This window comes from Pinus tabuliformis, chromosome 2_1, assembly GCF_031772625.1.
Source record: "Pinus tabuliformis cultivar Carrire ecotype Pingquan chromosome 2_1, CPIR1, whole genome shotgun sequence".
Lineage (NCBI taxonomy): Eukaryota > Viridiplantae > Streptophyta > Pinopsida > Pinales > Pinaceae > Pinus > Pinus tabuliformis.
In genome coordinates, this window is record NC_142299.1 from 18,255,943 (window position 1) to 18,278,728 (window position 22,786).

At 33.3% G+C, this 22,786-nt stretch overlaps 2 protein-coding genes across 2 annotated transcripts; both read right to left on the reverse strand.

Moving 5' to 3' along the window:
* Nucleotides 1-5,660: 5,660 nt before the first annotated feature.
* On the reverse strand, nucleotides 5,661-7,894 carry LOC149198463 (TMV resistance protein N-like). Its single transcript, XM_089400302.1, has 4 exons — nucleotides 7,765-7,894; nucleotides 6,657-7,660; nucleotides 6,367-6,570; nucleotides 5,661-6,233 (listed from the first exon to the last, which is right to left on the reverse strand). Exons 1-4 carry the CDS (start codon nucleotides 7,859-7,861, stop codon nucleotides 5,661-5,663), a joined length of 1,878 nt encoding a protein of 625 aa, XP_089256428.1. The 5' UTR covers nucleotides 7,862-7,894.
* A 56-nt stretch (nucleotides 7,895-7,950) lies between these two features.
* LOC149198464 (uncharacterized) lies at nucleotides 7,951-9,594 on the reverse strand. The gene is made up of 3 exons (XM_089399283.1): nucleotides 8,914-9,594; nucleotides 8,446-8,562; nucleotides 7,951-8,334 (listed from the first exon to the last, which is right to left on the reverse strand). The coding sequence occupies exons 1-3, from the start codon at nucleotides 9,469-9,471 to the stop codon at nucleotides 7,951-7,953; spliced, it is 1,059 nt and encodes a 352-aa protein (XP_089255409.1). The 5' UTR covers nucleotides 9,472-9,594.
* Nucleotides 9,595-22,786: the final 13,192 nt, after the last annotated feature.

The window sequence follows — 22,786 nt, forward strand, 5'->3', positions numbered from 1 at the left end:
AACCATAGTTATTTATTTAATTTTTTATTAAAGCTAATTAATAAATTGGTTTGATATATTCAAATAATTAGATTAAATACTAATGTGAAAAATACCCTTTTAGTCTTGTCTTCCTTCTATGGGAATTAGTTGCTTCTTCCCAACCTTTATACCATGTTTTAAAATCATTTATATCCATTTTATGAATCTTAAGATTTCCTAGAGGTCATATAGACAATTGGTTTTTGAAGCAAAGTTTAGGAAATAACCATGAATGTATGTTGTATTTTTTTCCATCAATTGACATCATAGATCAACAACAAGTGGTTATTTCAAACTATACTTCTATAACTCCACCCTTTCAAATCCCAATCATTCTTAACTGATGATAATATAAAGAATATATAACACATTGAAATAGTATGAAAGTTACTAAATTCCTCTAGATGATATATGACTAAAAACAATTTTATGTCTATTGCAATATTAATTTTACAAATAATTTTCTCATAAATTTATGTCATAATTGAATATATCACTTTTATTTAATTTTTATAACCTCTATATTCTTATGTTAAAACCCTTAAATCATGGCTTCCTCTTTAATATACAGATTCTAAAAGCAATTTCAACTAAAGTTAAAATATTATGAGTAATTCAAATCTAAATGAATATGCTTTGACTTTAATATTTTATTCTATCCACACACATATATGCTCAAAACCAGGTAACTTCACCAAGTCTAATTCACTTTATTATTTTAGTTCAAAGTTATTTTTTTTTAAATAAAGTAATTTTTAATTTTCTTATATATATATATATATATATATATATATATATATATTTACCATGTAAAAATATTTAAATTAAAATTATATGTATTATAATTATTAATTGTATAATTTATAAATTATATGGTTTCTTAATATTTTTTTTTAATAATTTCTGGAGAGACACTAAATTTCATATGCAGCCAACTGACACAATATGCAAAGATATTGGTAGCAGTATAACAAAGTGTGTTGATAGAAATATAACAAAGTGTGTGTTTTTTTTTCACCATCGTAAAAGAGTAGAATTTAACAAAGTGTGTTGATAGCAGTATAATAAAGTGTGTTTGTTTTCACCAGCATAAAAGAGTTATGGAATAAGTTATTACATGTGATTCTAAGAATTACTTTTTTCGCCGCAGAGCTAAGATACAGTAAAATAGTTATTTTTGTGATCCCATAAAGTTATTATTGATGTAAATAGATTTTCTATTGTCTTCTTCCAAGATGGTGTTGCAGAGGATGTGTGTGGCTCAAAAGCTTGTACAGGGTGCAATATTTCACACACACCAAGATGCTCACCATCAAATACCACGTTAAGAATTCCTCTCAGTACCAACACATTCACATATTGTGCAAGCAATGACAAAGTGGTTACTACCAACGCATTCACATACTGTGCAAGCAATGGCAAAGTGATTAAAGACCAGGAAGATATTTTTGCTGTTGTTCTTTCTTTTCAAACTAAGTTTGAACAAAATTCATGATTATAATCTCACGAAAATTCATGGTTATGATCCAACTGAAATTCAAGGTTTGATATTAGGTGTGCCAATATCCTTTCTATAACCCTATTTCGCTACCTTTTAATTAAGTTCCATCACTAAACATTGTGAGCTTCCTCACTGTAAATATTTATGACTATAAATATTTATAACCCTTATTTTTAGTTTCCTTGTAACCAGGTTCCATCACAGACCATTGCTATCTTCCTCCCTGTAAATATTTATAACCCTTTTTTTAGTTGCCTTGTAACCAAGTTCCATCACAAAACATTGCGATCTTCCTCCCTATAAATATTTATGACCCTTTTTTTTATCATTGTAACTAAATTTAATTTTTTTTGTTAGGAAATCATATACGACAAGTTGGGTTACATTAAACTTGATTTTTTTCGAGTAAAAAAAATATTAAACTTGATTTCTTCGAAGTTTTTTCATTATAAGTAGCAGCGATATCCTACACATTTGCAACTAAATATTTGCAGTGGAACTTTGGGAGTTTCCCCTGTTTCTGAGCAATGATGAACAATATTCAAAATCCAGCCCAAGCTAGTGACAGTACTTCAAAGATGGTGAGGATAGGTGTACGATGGTCATGGAACCTTCGACTTGATCTTAGTCATGGGTGTTTCTTCTATATGTTGATGATAGATGCAAAAGTTGGGATATGAGGGCTAAGATAGAGGCAAAATTTTTGCACTGTACTTTTGTAACCAACCAAAGTGTATAGGATGTGCAGGGAGGAAGTTTCTAATTTCTGGGATCTTTGAGACATGTAACCTTTGATTTAACTTTAAAATTCCCTTACTTATTCCATATTCTCTCATTCTTCATCATTCAAAGGAAACATGCTCCATATTCTCTCATTCTTCATCATTGAAAGGAGACAAGCTCCACGCTAAAAACTTAGTTCAAATTTAAAATTTTATATACTTGCTCTCTGGTTTAACACCATTGTTTTGTGATAATTTTTATTTTCAATAGATTTTAATTTTTCAAAATGTTGATAGTTAAATCTATACCTTTTTTTTTTACATCGTGGTTACATATGGCAATGGTAAAATTCTGTAACTTTACAAATTGTAGGGAAAAAGTAAACGTGACATTTTGCCCCACATATATATATATATATATATATATATAGATAGATATATATTGATTTTGATGAAAATATGGAAAATAATAAAATAAAAAATATAAAAATATTATTTTTCCATCATTTAAATTTATGGTCAATGTCATTTAATAATTTAATAATTCAATTTATTTTGGTTTCTAATATAATTAAATTTGTTTGCAATGTTGTTTGTTGTTATTTTTTTGCTAGTAGGTAGGTTTCAAGGTCTAAATTTTGAACGTAGGCTCTGATACCATATGTGAGGATCCATCCTTGGGTCCTCTAACTAAAAACTAAATTTATTTAATTTAAACATAATAAGAAGGGAAATAACTTATTTATAACTCAACATTTATTTGATGACAATATACAATTAAAATTTATTTACAACATATTAAACAAGTAAAAATTTCCTTACAACCATTTACATAAGTAATCAATAAATGGAAGAATACATGTTCCAACAGCTTGGTTAAGATGCTCCTGACTCTGTTGGGATACTCCTCTGGACTACCTGATTGAATTTACCTCTCAGCCAACTAGGAATGATTTCCTAGCCTGGGAAACCTCTACAGGTTCCCTAGCCCTCCGAGACCAAGTTCAACCAGTTGCAGTGTGTACAAATTAAACCAACACTCTCCCTTCTCTTTCTCCACATTCCTCCCAAAACAAAATCTTCCAAAACCAAGGATTTATTCCTCTCCGCTCATCATCCTTCCCCTTTTATGTCTCTTCCTCCCATCCACCTCAACCACCTATCATTAATGTCATGACTACCCCCTCATCCTTTTATTTAATATCCTTGAATTTTCTTACAATATCTTATTCAAAGTAGATTTGATAAGACATTTTGGGAATAAAATGTGGATATTTAATTTGGAAATTAATTGGAGAAGACCATATCCTCTCAAAACTAGATTTGAAAAGATACCTTGGGATATGGATATTTAATTTGAAATAAATTGGATAATACCATATCTTCTCAAAACTAGATTTGGAAAGACACCTTGGAATATAGATATTTAATTTGGAATAAATTGGAGAAGACCATATCTTCTCAAAACTAGATTTGAAAAAACACATTGCGATATGAATATTTAATTTGAAATAAATTGGAGGAGACCATATCCTATTCAAAATTAAATTTGGGAAGACAAGTTGGGAATTGAATAATAACAATAATAAAATTTATATTAGTAAAATAAAATTAATGTTTCACAAATATAGGTATATACCAATATTTCTTGATAATTATAAGTCAATATTTTCAGGTTAATTAAACACTAATAACAATTAGCATGATAAGATTACGTAGGGCATTACACTAGGACACCCAAAATACTGAAGTTTGATAGTTGTAACCAAGATTTTCAAAAATTTCTACTGGGATTTTTCATTGTCTTGTCGGGATTTCTAAGCTATTTTGTGGGTTTTTTAGACTACGCTTAGGAGAAAGTGGGAGGTGCTCTAGGAGAAGCATTGGGAAGAGAGTTGGTGGCATTTTTTTTTAGAGACATAAGTGTTGGGGAAGTTGGGAGGTTGGGGGAATTATTTTTGGTTTTGGTGATGGATGAAGAAGTGGGAGAGCGAGAGCCTAGAGAAGGGAGGAAACTGGGACAAAAAGAACTTGGACTTGGACGATGGACTTTATACTTGGGAGGGTGTTAGGTTAAAAATTCAGACACACTATGACTGCAATTGGACTTGGACTCTAAGGTACAGGAAACCTATGGAGGATCCTAGGAATTGGAAATCAAATAAACTTTCCTAGTTGGTAAGCTGGCATATTTAGTCGGGTAGTCCCAATAGGAGCAACAAATTGAGCCACCCTAAAAAAATATTTTCTTTTTAATTGTGATTGTCAATATTCTTGTAAATTGCCATTGTAGAATTGCATTGTTGTTCATTTGAAAATAAAAGAAAAGAATAGTAAAAATGGTTTATTTATTTATCTTTCATTAATTAATTCTTTATACAAACTTAAGACCTCCTTGAGGAGATCCTACAATACTAAATATATATACATAAACAAGAGCCACATGGTAGACAATATGACTTTTTTCTTTTTTTGGGCACATTGTCACTATGTGACACTTGTTATAATAAGTTTAATAATAACAACTAATAACTAGTTAAAAAACACTCATTAATAATAATAACTTGTTATAAAAATTATAACTTGTTATAATAAATTGTTAAAATAATTATTAATAACTTGTTATAATAAGTTGAAAAAAATAAATTGGAAAAATAATATTCTGTTGTGAAATAATAACTTGTTATAATAATAAATTATTAAAATAATAACTGGTTATAATAAGTTTAATAATAACCTTATATTTGGTTAAAAAACACTCATCAATAACAAAAATCTTTTGGTCATTCTTATAAATTATCCAAAGATTTAGACACAACTTTTATATAAATTGAAAAAAAACTATTAAAACAACAAAATTCAGAGTATGTATAGAGGGTTTTTTTGATTGACCCGCCGTTAACAAATACAAGTATATCACAATACAAGTATAAATTAAACAAAATATTAGAACAACAAAATTCAGAATATGTATAGGAATTTTTTTCATTGAGCCACCGTTAATAAATACAAGATATCACATAAGATTCAAAAAACGATTGGAAAAGGCACCGGCAGCTCAAAAATCTATTACCGCTAAAATCTCTAAAATCCTTTGGATCTTCCGCAAATTGCAACATCTTAATCCACTATAATTATAACAGTCAGAATAAAATCTCTAAAATCCTTTAGATCTTCCGCAAATTGCGACTCTTAATCCACTATAATTAAAACAGTCAGAATTTTCGAAATCTTATGTTCAATTATTTAAGTTAAAACGATATATACAGAAACATTATTTAACTTTCCATAAGGTACTTCTGCGGTAGATGAGGGTATAAATTTAAGAAAGTTTTGATGATGGATCTCAGTTGGGATTTGAAAGATTGTGGGATTTGAAAAATTGACGAAAGACAGTTTGAACGATTTAAATATCATTAATCCAACCATGAAAGATCTAACTGAACTTCTGTATCTATAACTTTTTCCAATTTTTTAAGAATCTCTGGATCAATTTGGAGACTTTTACAACCATATATTGTTAATAGTTGTAAAGAATCCAATGATTCAAAATCTGTTGGCAAAAGCTTTAGATTCTCACATTCCAGTAATCTCAATTCTTTTAAAGATCGAAGTTTTGAAGTTGATTCCGGTAGTTCTTCTATATGCTTGCAATATGAGAGATCGAGTTCCTGTAAAGAACTCAATGATCCAATATCCTCTGGCAAACTCCTCAATCGATGACAGCGAACTATCTTCAATACTCTTAAATATTGAAGCTTTGATATGGATCTTGGTATTTCCTCTATAGATGTGCACCGGGAAAGAGTTAATTCTCGTAACTCATGTATTCTCTCTCCCAACTCTCCAGGCAATTTTCTCCATGCTGCAAAATTGGTTAATCGGAGTACCCGTAGATTCCGGAGCCGCTGAAGATCACTCGAAGAGATTTCAAAATCATGGGAAGATCCCGCTCCATCTAATTCCATGTGTTTCAGGTTGGAAGTCATCTGCACATAATTAAATGAATGCAACTTATACACCATTATCAAATCATTGGAGCAAATGAGCACGCGTATATAAATATATGAAGCAGAGTTGCTTTATCAAAGATTTGTCATTCAAATATCTCAATTCTTTTACCTGAGATATACTAAATGGGAGACCGGCAACTTTTCCTTGGAAAAACATCAGCTTCTCAAATCTCTTCTCACATTTACCCTTCACATTTAAAACTCCAAACCGAAGCATTCTCAACGAATTAGACATTGAATCTAATTTTGTTACCGGCATTTCCAATGGATATCCATAATCATCAAACCAGAGGCCTTCGATTCCTGAGATGTCCTGCAATTATAATTAAGTTAGTCATAATAATCGAGATAGAGATTGTATGAAATAATTGACTGCATTTATTTTCCAACGTCTACTACCTTTTCTAAAAACTCTTGAAATTGACTCCCATTTGTATTGGTGAAATTAAATCTAGTCTCCTCTGCCCTTTTAGTACCAATCATCAAAATCACATCGTGGACATTTAGGTGCATGTGTCTGTCTTTAGAAACCAGTGCTCTCTTTTCTAGCATATCCAATTCAGACTCTCCCAGAACATCTGCCACAGAGTCCCAATTCATTCCCTTGAAAAATACGCAGATGTCAAGAAATGGACCTTTGCACCTTTCAGGAAGATGATCATAGGCGAAGACATAGCGCTCTATGTCCCCCAGTGCTTGACCCTTCAAATGTTCTTTGTCTTCCATCACTATCCGAAAGGCTTTCTGTTTGTCCTCTTCGGAGATTATAAAGCTTGCAACCACTGTCAAAAGTTTTGGTATTCCACCGCATATCTTTAGTATCTCCTCCATTTGGCTAGACTCTATTTGTGCCTCCTTCATTTCCCTCTCTAAAAGATTCCTCGCTTCAGATGTGGGAAGGCCATTCATAGAATAATCTTTGGTTTCCATTTTGCACCCTGTACACACAGTACGCACACCCATTTCCCGCGCAGTGATGAGCACCCTCACTTTTTTGGCCAAATGCATGTCCCTAGGGAAAAGCTGCTGCAGCTTATCACCGTCCAAAACATTGTCTACGTAGAGAAAGGCTACTTCTTTCTGTAACACGCTCCCAATTTGATGCTGTCCACTTTCAAACGTTCTAACATCTAGCTTTGCCGTCTTTTCTTCAGCTATGCCCACCATCAAATCTCTCAATATACATTTTTGCAACTCTACAATATTTGGAGTTGATGTTATATCATCAAACAATCTGACCATCGAATATTTACAGCCTACAATATCAAGTCTAGCAAACACAGCATCCGCCAGAGTAGACTTTCCCACTCCACCAAAACCATACAGGATAACTGCAAGTGCATTTTTCTCACTTTCCCATTCCAGAAGATTAACAACTTCTTTTATGGGTTCTTCAATTCCCACTGTTTAACCATATAAAAACATATCAAAAACTCTCCTAAAACCTTAAAAATAATATTTATATTTGTACATAACCAATCAACACTCACAATGTGTCATAATTTACCTGCATATGTAGGATATTCTCGCTCCAGTGGTGTCGGTGGACGCACTGCCCTACAATCAATGGCATCGTAAAGACAGATATCGAATCGGGTCTTCATATGCTTGTACAGTTTTTCTAACTCTGCTTGAAAATCAACCAGCTCTTTCTTGTCGACGGTTGTTGAGAAAAACCTGTGAGTAAAGTTCCTCAAACAAATTTAGATTTAGTTTTACCGGATTCTTTGATAAGTAGACAAAACATAAAAATGGGCATGAGAGCGTTCAGTACTCGCCTGGAAAATTTTGACGAATTAATTTGAACGCAGCACATGATAGAAGCTTTGACTATCATCTCCAGTGCTTCTTGAATTAAATCTTCCATTCTTTCGTTCAGTCGAGGCCGTTCTTTAAGCTGCTTCACATATTTGGCCAAAATGTACATTTCGTCCAAAAGACTGAGGCACTCGTCTCGATTGGCAGAAACGGCTTCGAATCTTTCCAAAATATTCGAGACTACAAGAAGCCCTGCAGTAGCCCAGTGTGCCTGCCCTATTCCTTTGAGGAGGCTCTTCGTTATTGGGATAATATCGTTCTGAACATAAGAAAAGAGAGAATTTCAACGACATTTAGATCTAATCTTATTTATACTCGGTTGTTACAACTCTAGATGATCATCAAAATCCCACTAACATTTAATACGCACCAAAGAGGACGCTGCCACTGTTCCATCTGACAGGACCTCCTTTAACTTCAGCAAGCCAGAACTTTTCGGCCAGTGCCAGTGCTGATGAGTAGACTGTTTTTTATCCAACCCATTTTTCTATGAACAGAATAAATATGGTGTTAAAATGGGCATGGTGTTAAAATAGGTGTGTAAAGTTGTTTTTAGTGAATTTTTGAGAAATTTTGTATATGGGTTTTTCCTATCTATTTGCTTTAAGATCTGATAAAAATTTATTGAAATCACAAATAATTTGATGAGTAATCTCTACCAAATGTTTCAAAAAATTAAATCTATATATAATAAAAAAAACAAAATTCACATCAAATAACAAAAAAACACACTAAAAACAACTAAAAAAACCACACTAAAAACAACTCTGATCCTAATAATGTGATCCTAATGCTATTCGATAGAATGTAAGATATCAAAAATAGCGATTCACCCTACCTTGATTAATGCTAAAAGTTCCGATATATGCTGAATGAGTGCTTCCAGATTGACGTTCCCATTGTCGCCATCAACTCCATGAGCAGCTTTCTGTATGTTGTCAATGGTATCGGAAACCGTTGCAGAGCTGGAGGACGGGCTACCCCTAGCTGGAACGTCCTCCGTTGGAACGACAGAGGGGGAGGCCTGCAAAGGAGGAGCTGATGCCGAGCTGGTGCTAGGGTCATGCCGCCGTCCATCGGATTCTTCAATAGCAGTTGGAACGACAGAAATGGAGGCAACCTGCGAAGAGGTCTGAAAAGGAGGAACTGATGCCGAGCTGGTGCTGGGGTCATCCCGCCTTAGATCGGTTTCTTCTGGAGCAGCTGCCGGAGAAACATTAGTAGTAGCATTGGCAGAAGAAGATTGGGCTTCTGGATTAGTATTCAGAACATTATTGGCACTAGTATCCTCAAGAACGGGCGCCCTTTCAGTCGAATCAACAGGGGGTAGTGTATTTCCTGAAAAGCATGCAAGGCAGGAGAAGAAACTTGAGCAACAGCAGCATTTTTTGGCCATTGTTATTAGTATGAAAGGCTGGGCTGGAACTTCAGTACACGTATGAAGAAACAAATTTGAAAATTGCAAGCTCCGAACGATGGATAGAAACTGGAGTGTGGATATCGATAATGGGAACTCATGACAATTGGCGAGCCATATTTCCCATGCTATAGGGTAGGGTATTGAATGCCTTGACAGTGACCGTGAGAGCGGAGGATTCACCGTAAACCCGTGTACATAATTTCTCCGGCAAACACACTTTCCGGTTAACGGTTGCGAAAATGGGTTGACGCATGATCCATGGCTCATGCTGATGCCAGATGATCCCCATGGGCATGATGGCCAATACAGTACGCCATCAATAAATAATGTTTGCAGTCATACAGTACGTAATCCAGTCTGGCGAAATTAATGTTGAATACAGTACGTAATCCAGTCTGGCGAAATTAATGTTAAAAACCCGTTTTCGAAGAGCGCTATTTTATTTATTCCAATATCTGGTGCTTTTAATTAATTAAGCTTTTATTGCAGCTGGGCCCTTTTCACTTTTTTGTGATAACCTCCCGCAGGCTGCGTCTTGCAAGTTTTCCATGGATCTGGCTATGCATGTTTATATTCCAGAAGATTATGTTAGAAGGCGCTGCAAGCCAAATATAACGATGTGGAGGTTACTATTATTATCTATGTGGTCGCTGCTATTATTATTATTTTGTCATAGAGGTACGTTTAGGGAACTAGCTTGCCTGGCGTTCACGACATACGTTTAGGGAACTAGCTCGCCTGGCGTTCACACCAAATATGAACAATTAGTTTTTAATGCGTGAAATGTTTTTTTTTAATTATATCAAATTTATGTTTAATTTAATTTTTTTTGCTATAATAAAATTAAAATTAATTAATTAAATTGTAATAAAATATTTCTCAGCATTATATAACAATTTAATGAATACTTATATAATAAATATTTTTATTTAAACAAGTATTTTTATCACATAAATATCTATATTGTTATATAAATATTTCATATAAATTGAAAGAAATATTTTATATATAGACTCGAACCATAAAAACTTATAACTTGATTTTCTCTATTAATAAATAGTAATAAAGAACCATAAAAAATTATAAATTGATTTTTTATTGTTATATAAATATTTCATATAAATTGAAAGAAATATTTTATATATAGACTCGAACCATAAAAACTCATAACTTGATTTTCTCTATTAATAAATAGTAATAAAGAACCATAAAAAATTATAAATTGATTTTTTAATTAATAGATAAGTAAATATTTTATTAATACAATATATATTAATACTTTATTTCATATAAATATTTTATATAGATTGAGAGATACTTTATATATATACTCCACTACGAACCATGAAAGCTTCTAAATTGATTTTTTTTATTAATAGATAGTTATAAAGAAGTAGATATCTTATTAATAAATATATTAATAATTGATCTCTTTTATTTATATAATCACTGGTTACTTAATATTTATGAGTTATTTTCATTAATATTTATTAAAAATTAATTTATATATAAATATTTTAATTTAATTATTAATTATATTCATCAATATTATACATAAAATTGTGTAAACCCTCATAATTTATTTTAATTTAGATTATTATTTATCAATTATAACTTTTAATTTATCATTGTAAACGATCACCATCATCTTAAAATCTTACAGATTGCAAAACTATAAGAGAGTCGACAACTCTTCTGTAGGAAACAAATAGATGGTAGCGTATGCACCTTACTTTCCCAATCCTTGTTATTTTAGATACAATATTAACATACCATAAAGATAAGCTTTTAAGAATATAAATCCAAATATCAAGGCCAACATCTCAAATATTTTTCTAAGTGCAATAAAGACTAGCATTTAAATTGCATTGAACAATCTATGAGTTATTAGACATTCATTTAAACTTGAAGTGGAAGTTCAAATGCTTGGAATTTATTTCCTTATAGCATTAGGTTTTTATTGCAACCATACAAAGGTTAAGAGGAAGGCATATAGATATTTATTTCACTTCAAAAATCGAGTATTAATCAAATATAAAATAGGTAAGAAGACCATAGAAATACCTAGTGGAGTTATTGGAACCTTGTTGAAATACAAGTACTCTAGTTACATTGCAAAGGTCTCACAAACGTCAACTTATATTAATTTTCATGGCTTGAGTTTTGGCTATAAAGGAAATTCAAAACTAAGCTTAGAAATTTGGTGTTTAATAAATTGAGAATATAGTTTTTTTTTTTGTTAAGCTTGGTAGACCTTTCTTGTTCATTATAAAATAACTAAGCAAGTTACACACATATATCCTAGTAAAGTGGTCTCAACTTGCCCAGCGGGAAACCATGTCTGTTGACCACCTAACCGCAGTTTAAGTTGTCTAGTAGCAAAAAATACTTATTCTATCTATCCAAGCTATATAAACTTGATAGTCATGTCCACAACCATATTCTAGTTGTCTATACATATATATGACTGTAAACTGTAAATTAAAAGCTATCCGCATGAAAACAAATTAAAAAAAGGACTCAGAGTCAACGTTCTATTCCTCCTGTTCAGCAGAAGCCGAAGCCACTGGGGTCGGATCTTTCGCTCTAGAGCCTGGAATCTCAGTCGGCACGAACAAGCATGGGAAATGTTTCTCTATATGATCCAGGTGGCCATCCTACTTGTACAATTGAAATTGCAGTGTTTGAAAGTCCTATTTATAATTTGGAAAGTCCTAGACAACAATCATCCATATTTTCTCCATGGCCTTGTCAAGAAGGCATTTCATGAGCTAATACAGATAAATGGACTATTTGTATTGTGCCTCTTGACCTTTGGTGTGTCCCGAGTTCGGAATCAGGATCTTCCAATTCTCTATGTCTGTTGGCTCCACACTCGCTTGACAGTTTATATTTTCCTCCCATTCGGCTATGAGTTGTTTGATTTCCCCTATGGTGCTCCCTGCATACGCAACCGCCACTTCCCGGATTAGGTTGGCCATGAGCTTCCTGCCCCAACGTTTGCCCGCGGTGCTCGGCTCAACCTCAGCCTCTCTCCCTCGTAGTCTCCTCCTACAGCCCTTGGTAATCGTTGCTCGAACCATAGCCACAATACCCCTGTACCTTCCAGGCACCTTCAAACATTGGTCTGAAACAAACCTCTGTGCTTTTCTTAGATAAGGAAAGTTACCTCCTAACTGACCTGTTGTGGGAGCAAGAAACCATAATTTCTAAAATGTTAATTTCTGAATTGCCTTCATCCCAAGGTTTTAACAATGCAACAAATCTATCACCCACGATTTATGCGCATAACCCCCGAGCGTAAAGGACCTCCACCCGAGACTCCCAAGATGCCCCTGTATGACCCCTACCTTGTTCACGCTGGGACTGTGGTCTTGGAGGCGAGGTGCATGGCCACCCTCCAAACTTGTAACCCAGAGGTCAAGCCTGAAGGAATCACGCCCCTCATCTCCGTCGCCCCTCGTTGATCGCCTCTGCCCCCATTCCCCTTGACTTAGCCTCTGCTTAGTATGACTCAGATCCTCCCCACGACTTAACATCTGAACCCCAACACCCACAAGGCATTATGCCCCTAGCTTACTCACCACCCGGCTTCCCAGCGACTAGCTTAAGCTAGCCCAAACAACATTCTCTGCGTGCCAATCCCCCATTAAAGAAGACCCTGACTCTCGAAAATCTTCCCTCGCTTAACGCTCCTTAGGGGCTTGGCGTTCGAGCATTTTAGGAATTGAAGTGGTCCGACTGCAACGATAATTTCCACTTCCTTACCTTCAACTCCCAGGTTTTCCAGGCATACAATAAACAACAATTCACTCAGGCACACTCCCTCACATCCTATCCCTATAATCCCCATGCGAGATAACAGAATGCCAAAATTAAGAGACAACCAAGCAGGCCCCCTGGAATTGGGATTTTTTCCACAGACCACCTCCTCCAAGCTAATTCCCCCGCCCTAGTTACTTGCCCACACAAACCCCATGCCCCCATGAAAGCCCGAGGTACTAGACCAAATGTATGGAAGCATAACAGAATGTACGCTGAGCCAGTTAACATACTCGATTATCTATGTTTGAAGACGTCACATCTCATCTCTTTCCTAAAGTCATCGCTCCTCTTTCATCGTCGTCACCTCTGGGATTACACCCTCCAAATTATTCTCTCCCTTTGCAATCGGTAAACTCAATTTCATGCAAAGGCCACCTTCCGTCCTCTTACTTGCCTTAAGCATGACGATCGCCACCACGCCCTGCATGTCAAACGTGTGGGAGGCAGTGGAACCATCCCTTCTTGTGCTTTTCATTATGACAGCCTTAATGGCTCTGTCTGCCAGCTCACACCCTGATCAGGGGGAGAAGATAGTTTTTTAATTTACTCAAATGAATTAAATTACAATACAACTTACATTACAAAGGTCTCACAAACATCAACTTATATTAACTTTCATGGCTTGAGTTTTAGTTATAAAGGAAATTCAAAACTAAGATTAGAAGTTTAGTTTTTAATAAATTGAGAAGACATAAATTTACTCAAATGAATTAATTACGTTGTAACAAGCTAATTTGGTTATTATAAGAATGAGTTTATGCTTTCATAGAAAAAATGTTATTTGGTAACATAGTATAGTTGAAAGGAACCCTAGACTTTAAGAAGCATTATCGTGAGTCGACAATTTGTGTTTGTGCTCAGAATCACAAACTCAAATTATATTATGAATTATTTAGTTGAAGCAAATCATTCATATATAGTTATTATTGTGTGCACAATTAGATTGTTCTACATACATTATGGAATGATTGAACCTATGACAAAAGAAGAGAAGGAAGATAACTCCCATGGGTAGGACAATCATTGTAGAGGGTAACCTCATTGATTTGTGATGACCTTAATTCAATATGAGTCACATATTGTCTATTAATATCTCAACAATATAATATATCTTCACCAAGTGGTTCATGGCCGAATCCCAACAAATATGGGTTGTTATTTCATAATGCCAAAGATTTCAAAGTTTCAAAGCATACACAATGTAACACACCCAATTGGAGGTCATTATCATCTTCTACTCATCGAGAGCTTTCTCATCTCATTATAAGCTCTAGGAACAATGTTATGGAACTCATAAGATGTACCATTTTATGCCACATCAACATTCATACAATTGACACATAGTAGTCTCACACCCATGTCTCATCATGATATTGCACCACATTCGCAAGCCAAACACCTTGGTTTGCTAGGTCATATCCAAATCTTGGTTTATATTTTATCCTTCCTGCAGTCATATCCAATTCTTCAATATTTTTAGGTTTTCTGATGTTAATGATTTCTTATTAGTATGTTAAAAATATGTACTTCCATGTCATCTACCATTGAAATTGTAACTCAATCCTCAACATCCACACTGTTGACCTAGATTGGATCATTATATTGTTTTTCATTCATGTCGATGCTTTTAGAGTGGAAAAAGTGGAGAAATCAGCTCACAAGACCATTTCTATCAGTAGGAACCAGTTTGGCAAATTGACGTCTAAAAAGTTCCGAGAGAGTTTTGGAGGCATGAAATGACGTTAACCAAAAACCTTAAATTTATTATGAAAAATGAATAATTTTAAAAAGAATTATAAATTGTAACTAAAAAAAATGTAATTATAAATGAATAATTTTATTAATTATTTACTTTATGATTTGAAAATATAAATTGTTGTGTGGAGAAACTCTCTTCATCTCATTATGAGGAGATATGTAGGTGTTAGGTGTAACATAAAAAAAAAATATTAACATTTTTAACTGCCTACTCACTATGTGAAATTATATATTGTTGAATTTATATTAATATGTTGAATTTATAGAACATAAAGGATATTTTTTAATCCTTTTTCAATCATTTCTAAAATTGAAATGGAGATGGAGATTAATAGTTGCACCATTCCTAAAATTTAAATGGATATGGAGATTAATAGTTGCACAAATAGCATTGATCCACTAAATACAACATGTTGGGCATATTTATGATCATGATAGGGCTCTATGCTCTTCTGTGGGGAAAATTGAAGGATATCAAGGCCTCAATGGATGAAAATTATTTGGAAGCATTTCCCAGATGCAAGGAAATACTATCACAAAATGAAAATAAGGTAGACGACATAGAAGTTGTGTCGAACAACCCCATGAATGAGAAGATTTAACCTCTTGAATTACACGCAATGAAACAATTTCTTGTCAAATAGAGAGTACAATTTGCTAATTTAGCATATGGTTATGGAAATTTACTAAAACAATGCATCCTTATCATTATTAACCACTCCTCTATAACACACAATATAAATACTTAATGGATTCTTGAATATTAACCTTTTGGCAATGTGTAATAGAAACAAATATTTTTTAAACTAATCGTGATGATTTATTAAATTTTAAGTCATAAAAATTCATAATGTAAAGTTTGTCATCATACTCTCAGCATTAGTGCATACCTATTCATTTACATGGCTTCATCAGTTTGCATACAACTGCAATTCCTCCTCAACAAGGGTATTAGTGTATACAAGATATGCGCATACCATCAACCATGTTCGTCCTTTACATGCGTGTCAGAATATAATAAAATGAGATCTCAAAATTTTAATATAGAATGGTGGACATAACTTACCAAACACACAACTCAATGACCAATAGTAAATGAAATGTAGTACCAACAAACATTATTCACCAATGGAATCCTTAGGTTTCAACGCTAATATGGGCATATGAAAGAAACCAAACTACATTGACCCAACATGATGAGCAATATAAGCATTAGTTATGGTTCATAAATTGATATTTGGTAAATTTCATCACATTTTTAAAGAATATTTCATATATATATATATATATATATATATATATATATATAGTAGACTCAATTATGATATACCACAAAATTACATATGGCCAAGACCAAGCATACATCATGAAAGAATCAAAAGAATCCTTCTTAACATGAAAATATCATTTCATGTCACAAAATGTAAAAAGGATTACTTGGTACAACAATGAATTCTTACATAGTGGCCACTTCGTGTGAGGAAGCCCCACATATTAAGATCCACATAAGATCTTTACAAATATCATCACATGAACTGCAGATGATATGTCATCCATTTTAAAACATCGTACTTAACAAGTTACAGATTGAAAAATGAGAAGAATTTGGTATGATTTCATTGCATTATTGACTTATCTGTCCCACCTGTAAAGAAAATATAGAATTGATCAATCTAAGTAATTTTTCCACTATCAACAAATCCTTCTCACTTTTCTAAGTTCCACCACTGCCTCACATTCATTTACATCTGAATTCAACCCAAGACAAGACTGAAGACATTTGCTCCAACCGTCCATAACCTCTAAATTCAAATGCCCAAAAAGTTGCATGTGGGATAGATGTGGCTAGTCTCGAATTTGTCTAAATATTTTTCAGATATGCCTGTCACACATAACAATCCATTGAATTCATCATAAAAGAAATCTGCAAGATGAAAATCCACACTTTTACCACAACTCTTTTCCTGCTCTAATAATAATAATGGGTAGTATATACTGTGATTTTAATTTTTATAGAGTTGGAAATATGTACAATTTGTAGTTTTCATCATTACCCTACTCAATTGAAGTTGAATGGAGTAGGGTAATGATGACACTGTAAGTTTCATTCATGCATCTTAGAGGAACCTACCTATAACAATTAGACAACAGTTTGTTAAACAGTTCATTATAGAATTTTCTCAAAACATAATCAAACTAAAGGTTTCTTCAATTTAAGCTTAAGGACCTCCTACAAATTTTAGGACAAATATTGTTGGCAACATCTGCTTTGATATCACAAATATCAAGAAGACTATTAAAATTATGTCTTCCAAACCTCAAACTTGATAATTGGTTGCTCTCGGGCTTGTCTAGTGTGAGTTATGGTGAAAAGTATTTGTTCACGGTGCAAATATAAATTAATGTTCAACCATAATTCAACAACAATGTGGTTGTGGTTATGAACTTCGAATTAAACTTGGACTCCATCGGTGGTAAAGAAGACATTAGGAAATATTTCTAGTATGTATCATAGGACGTAGAATAAGAACTATGTCCAACAGAAAAGGGGAAAAAATCCACAAAAAAACGATGTGAGGTTAAAATAGCATTCTCCTTGCTATGAAATAGATGTAGAACTTCAGACATTGGGATCTCACAAATGTTGTGCTCCCTCTTTCAAATGCTCATAACTCTAATGTTGTGCTCTCCTCCTTTACTCCCTAGTGGTTGAGCCAAGACTGGGCAGCCTTATACCACCCACGCTTGAGGTGCAAGTGGGGATTTTGACTAAAGTTAGAAGCAATTTTGGGAAGCCTCTTGGATTCCATGTTGTAAAGATTATTCTCATACATCAGATACCTAATCATAGTCGTGATTTTAATGGGGGAAATGCTAGCTTCGATCAAGAGGATAGCATAGGGAATATTTACCTTGATCTTGAGGTTGTAGGTTATGAATTGCTTTTGAATCATCTCAATATTTCTCCAAGACTCTTTGCATATACTGCAATCCAAAACTTCACATCCATATAAGACAACACGGGTGACGAGAGTCTATAAAAGGAACATTTTTTAACTCCAAATATAAAGAGTGAGCAACTTATCATTGTTTTCAAGCTCATAATAAGCTTTCTAGCCTCCAATAATCATTTTCTCAATGCTATCATTCTAGTTGAGCTAATGAGGAATGTCAATACCTAAATATTTATAAGCATAAACCTGTTCTAAGTAATTGTTATCATAGAATAAATTACGATGGGTGATATTTTTGGATTTAATTATCACGACTTTAGTCTTGTCGGTATTAACTGTCATACCCATCTTGGAGCAGTGATCATGAAGAGTCTTAAGCTACTTGTCTAGGTCATCATGGCTTCAGAAAGAAGAACGATATATTGTCATAAAGGAGAAGAGTAATGATTATACCAACAAGCTTGGTTCCCTTACAACCTGCAGTTTCCAAACACTTCTCTAGCTTATCGATGTAAATTCCAAAAAGGGTGGGGGATAGCGAACACCCTTGCTTAACCCAGATATTGCATTTAATATATTTATACCACCCTTTGTTGGTCTTAAGCTTGGAAACAACAATATCGTAAAGGTGAATAACAAAAATCCTCAACTTAGGAGGAACCATTATCTCTTCAAGTATTTTGCAAAGCTTATCCCAAGGAATAGTGTCAATTTTTTTTTAAAGTCCAGAAAACAATAGAAGAGATTGATTTTACTATTTTGACATTCCTTAGCAATGATCCTAAGAGTGACAAGGTGGTCAATAGTGGAGTGAGGTCTCCTAAAACCAAATTTCTCTTTATCTCTTTTACCATGGCTTTCAAGCCAAAGGCTAATCTTCTTTTCCAAAATTAGCCCATATAGTTTGGCTAAGATGTGGCTAGTCATAATAGTCATCTAGTTAGAAGGAACATTTTTGTCCCCACTTTCAAAGATAGGTACAATATGGATTTGCATTCAAGGCTTAGGGAAGCCATGTTTTACTGCCAAATTGATAAGCTTGTGGAGATGAAGAATGAGGATAGACCTTCCCATTTTAAATATTTCAGCTTGGTATCATTCAATATCTTTAGCTTTCCCATTAGCGAGCTTATGAATCCCAGATTCAATGTCTTTTAGAGAAAATATATCTTCTTTAATAGGATTATTTAAGATGGTGCCCATGGTGTCCAAAGATTCATATAAATTCTTAAGATCAATGCCCCAATTCTCTAAGGGGATCAAATGATTTATTTATTTTTACGAACAAGCGCATTCCACCAAAACTTTCTGGGTACAACTTTAGAAAGGTGAAGAAGATACTCTTGTCTCTTATTAATATATGACCTCTTTAGTTGGTAATTGAATTATTTATAATTTTCCATTTTAATGTTTTATAATTGCAAAAGCTTATCATAATATTAAATGTTATAATATTATGTTTAATATTATATAACGTAATAGTATTAAATAATATAAGGTGTTACAATGACGTGAAATGTTTGTTTTTGGAAAATTAAAGTAATGAGTCATTAGATTTAAAATGAAATTACAAAATAATATCATTCATATATATAATATGTTAATTTAAAATTAAATATATATATATATATATATATATATATATATATATATATATATATATATATATATATATATAAATTTAATTTGACTTTTACATATACATTAAATTAATTGAAGAGAATAATAATTAAATACAATGTTAAACATTTTTATTATATAAATTAAATTAAAAAAATTAATGAAGATGGTGATGATGATTAATGTCTACTAAAACTAATATTGTTTATGGAACCTTAAGAAGGTAAGAGATTAATTGACATTTTTTAAAATTTTGTTGAACTATGATTAAAAAAAAGAAGAGAAGCATTCCAAGATCACTATTGTTTTGCTTACTTGAAAAGGCAAAAAAGTTGGTAGTGTGGCAAATGTTTTGGAAACGAGAACAGAGATGAGTAAGAGCCCGACAATTCATGAGAAAGTATTTTTCATATTCCACCATCTTGGTATTGCAAAGTGACATACTCTTTCGTCCCAAGATGTTATAAGAATAAACTAACACAATTTTACTTCAAAACTCATATGAATTATATCTAATATTTATAGTATTTCATAAATTATAAAACAAGAATTAGGTTTTATCTTTACCGTGTTTCATAAATGATAAAAAACAAAATAATTAAAAACAAATTCTAACGTAAAACAACATTGGAAGTGAAGAATTTAGTGAATTAAATGAGGAAACTATGAATTGGAGGGTAATTACTAAATATTATTGAATTAAGAAGGGGAAGAAAGAAGGTAACCACCAAGATATTACAATATGGTAAATATTACAATATTTTTCCATATGTAAAACCACGTTATTTTTTTCTAATTTAATTTTAAATTTAAAACTTCATTGATCTAACGTAAGCACTCTCAAGAGAACTATTAAAATATAATTTTACTTTTATATTTTTTATAAATTACTAGTAAAATATAATTTTATTTTAAATTTTTATTGTTATTTTACTTATTTAATATGGTTTTGAAAATTACCTTGATGGGGTGGACGAATACAAAGAAGGGGATCTTAGGGCACTTGGAAGGGGTGGCATAGTATACTCCCCAAACACAATACATGTGGCATAAAAACCATTTAATGGCTCATTCCTTAACGTTATTCCAGATTTTTCCTTCAAAGTGTCTACAACAACAAGATGAGGGGGGTTCAACTGGTTGCATGGGTGTTGTCCAAGCTACCCTGCAATTTACTCTGTTATTCTCCAAATTGGAAACTATTTGAATGTGTGGGGCCCTTTGCAGGGTTTTTGGGCTTGGTGTGGACAATGTGGTGTTGTCGTGCAACTCTTTCTCTCTTCAGTAGGTTATATCATATGCTACAACTCTTAGGCTCCATTCAGCAGTGGAGGATAACCAACTCTTGTGAGAAAGTTGGTTAGAAGAAATTGAACGAGGGATTTAAAAATTTTGGACGATACGAGAGCTACAGGCACGCAACAATTGCTAAGGTCAAACAACAATTTAAATTTTGCTTCAAGGTAATTCTAGGTATTTGGCCTCTCCAGTTTAGATCCATTTTTTTAGTTTATTGCAAGGTTTTCTTTGCCATCTAGAATTGTCATTACTCCAAGTCTCAGGATTTTCCTTTCGGTGCATTCATAGTTATTTTGTTCAATTAGCTCCCAATCTTATTTTTGCTCTGGTTTCTAGTTAGTTCCCTTACCTTATCTTAGTTCTCCCGGGGTTTGGTATTTCTTTGGGTGATTGGGCACAACCTTATCTTCCTCCTTGTCTCACGGGCCTCCAAGTGGTGCCCTTCATACTTGTGTTAAAGGGACGGGTAGGTAGAGCGATTTTGAAGAGAGTGGTCACTTGTGTGTTGTCTCAACACAGATTAAGTGGGGATATTTATAGATTCAGTGTATTGGGTTCCCTCCTAACAAGTGTAGATATGGGTCAATGGTGTGGAGCATTATGCCTAGGAAAAGGGGTCATAGTCATCCAGTGAGGGGTAAATGTGGGAAATCTAATTGAGGATAGCCCAACCATTCGTGGGCTAATACTCGAGCCTAGAAGGCGGTTGTTGCCTTTCAGGCTGCAACCTTGCCTTGCACCCAATCTAACGTACACAAGCTAGAGCAGAATATGCACCAAGAGATATAATATTTCTCATACTTGGAACTTATTGGAGAAGTTTCTCATTGGCTCCTTGATCAAGGCCACACTAGGGGGAGGAGAACACAATATTTCCACTTGGTCACCTTATGCTGGCAATTAAAAACTTTGTTGGGGCAAGTCCTCAAGGAGATTCATGATGATTGTAATGAGATCATATCATCCCTCGATGATCTACAAATAAACCAGTGGAGGATGCAAGACAATTTGGCTCGTTTGGAGCCTCGTGTGACTTGTCTAGTGGGACACTTGGAGCACATGGAGAAGCACATTTAGTGTGAATTTCCTAAACAACCACATACCGATTCTAGCCTAGTAAACCCTATGCTTGTAACTTCTTCTTATTCTTTGCAACTATAAGTTGTGTAGATCTTTTCTCGTTTCTTAATAATCTTTTGTTTTTGTTATCTCAATATTTTTTGTTACTATCAAAATTATAGAATTATGGTGAATTAACTAACTAACAAATCTAATAAAAATAAGATTAATAAACTTGTGTAACACTATAAACACCCATATAACTTATTGTCATAATGGAAATCTCGTTGATTTAAAAAAAATGATTTTGAAATTTTTAAAAGCAAAAATTACAAACTATAATTCCAAAAATATTTACCATTTAAAAATTGAAAAAAAAATTGAACGTGGAAAATTTCAAGAAACACATAAAATCATGGCAAAGGTGACTGCTAGACTTGCCCCAAAATAAAGCCATTTAGAGTAATCCTTACCTGAGGCGGTTTTGATGTTGGTAATTTGTTGCGTATTTTTCATCATTTTGAATTTATTTATACACTAAAAACACATTTTCAATATATTTATTTATAATATTAAAAACATAGTTTTAATAATAAAAAAATTACAATTTCCTAAAAGGAAATTTCTGTCGTCAAATTAAAAAGGTAAGGGTCGAATTTATAGAGATCGCCGCTCTGGAATATGACATAAGGTATCATCCAACGAGAGTATGCCAGGTAGGCAATGACATGTATGTGTATAGATTTATTTTAATGGTGTTTGACTGATTAATTGAT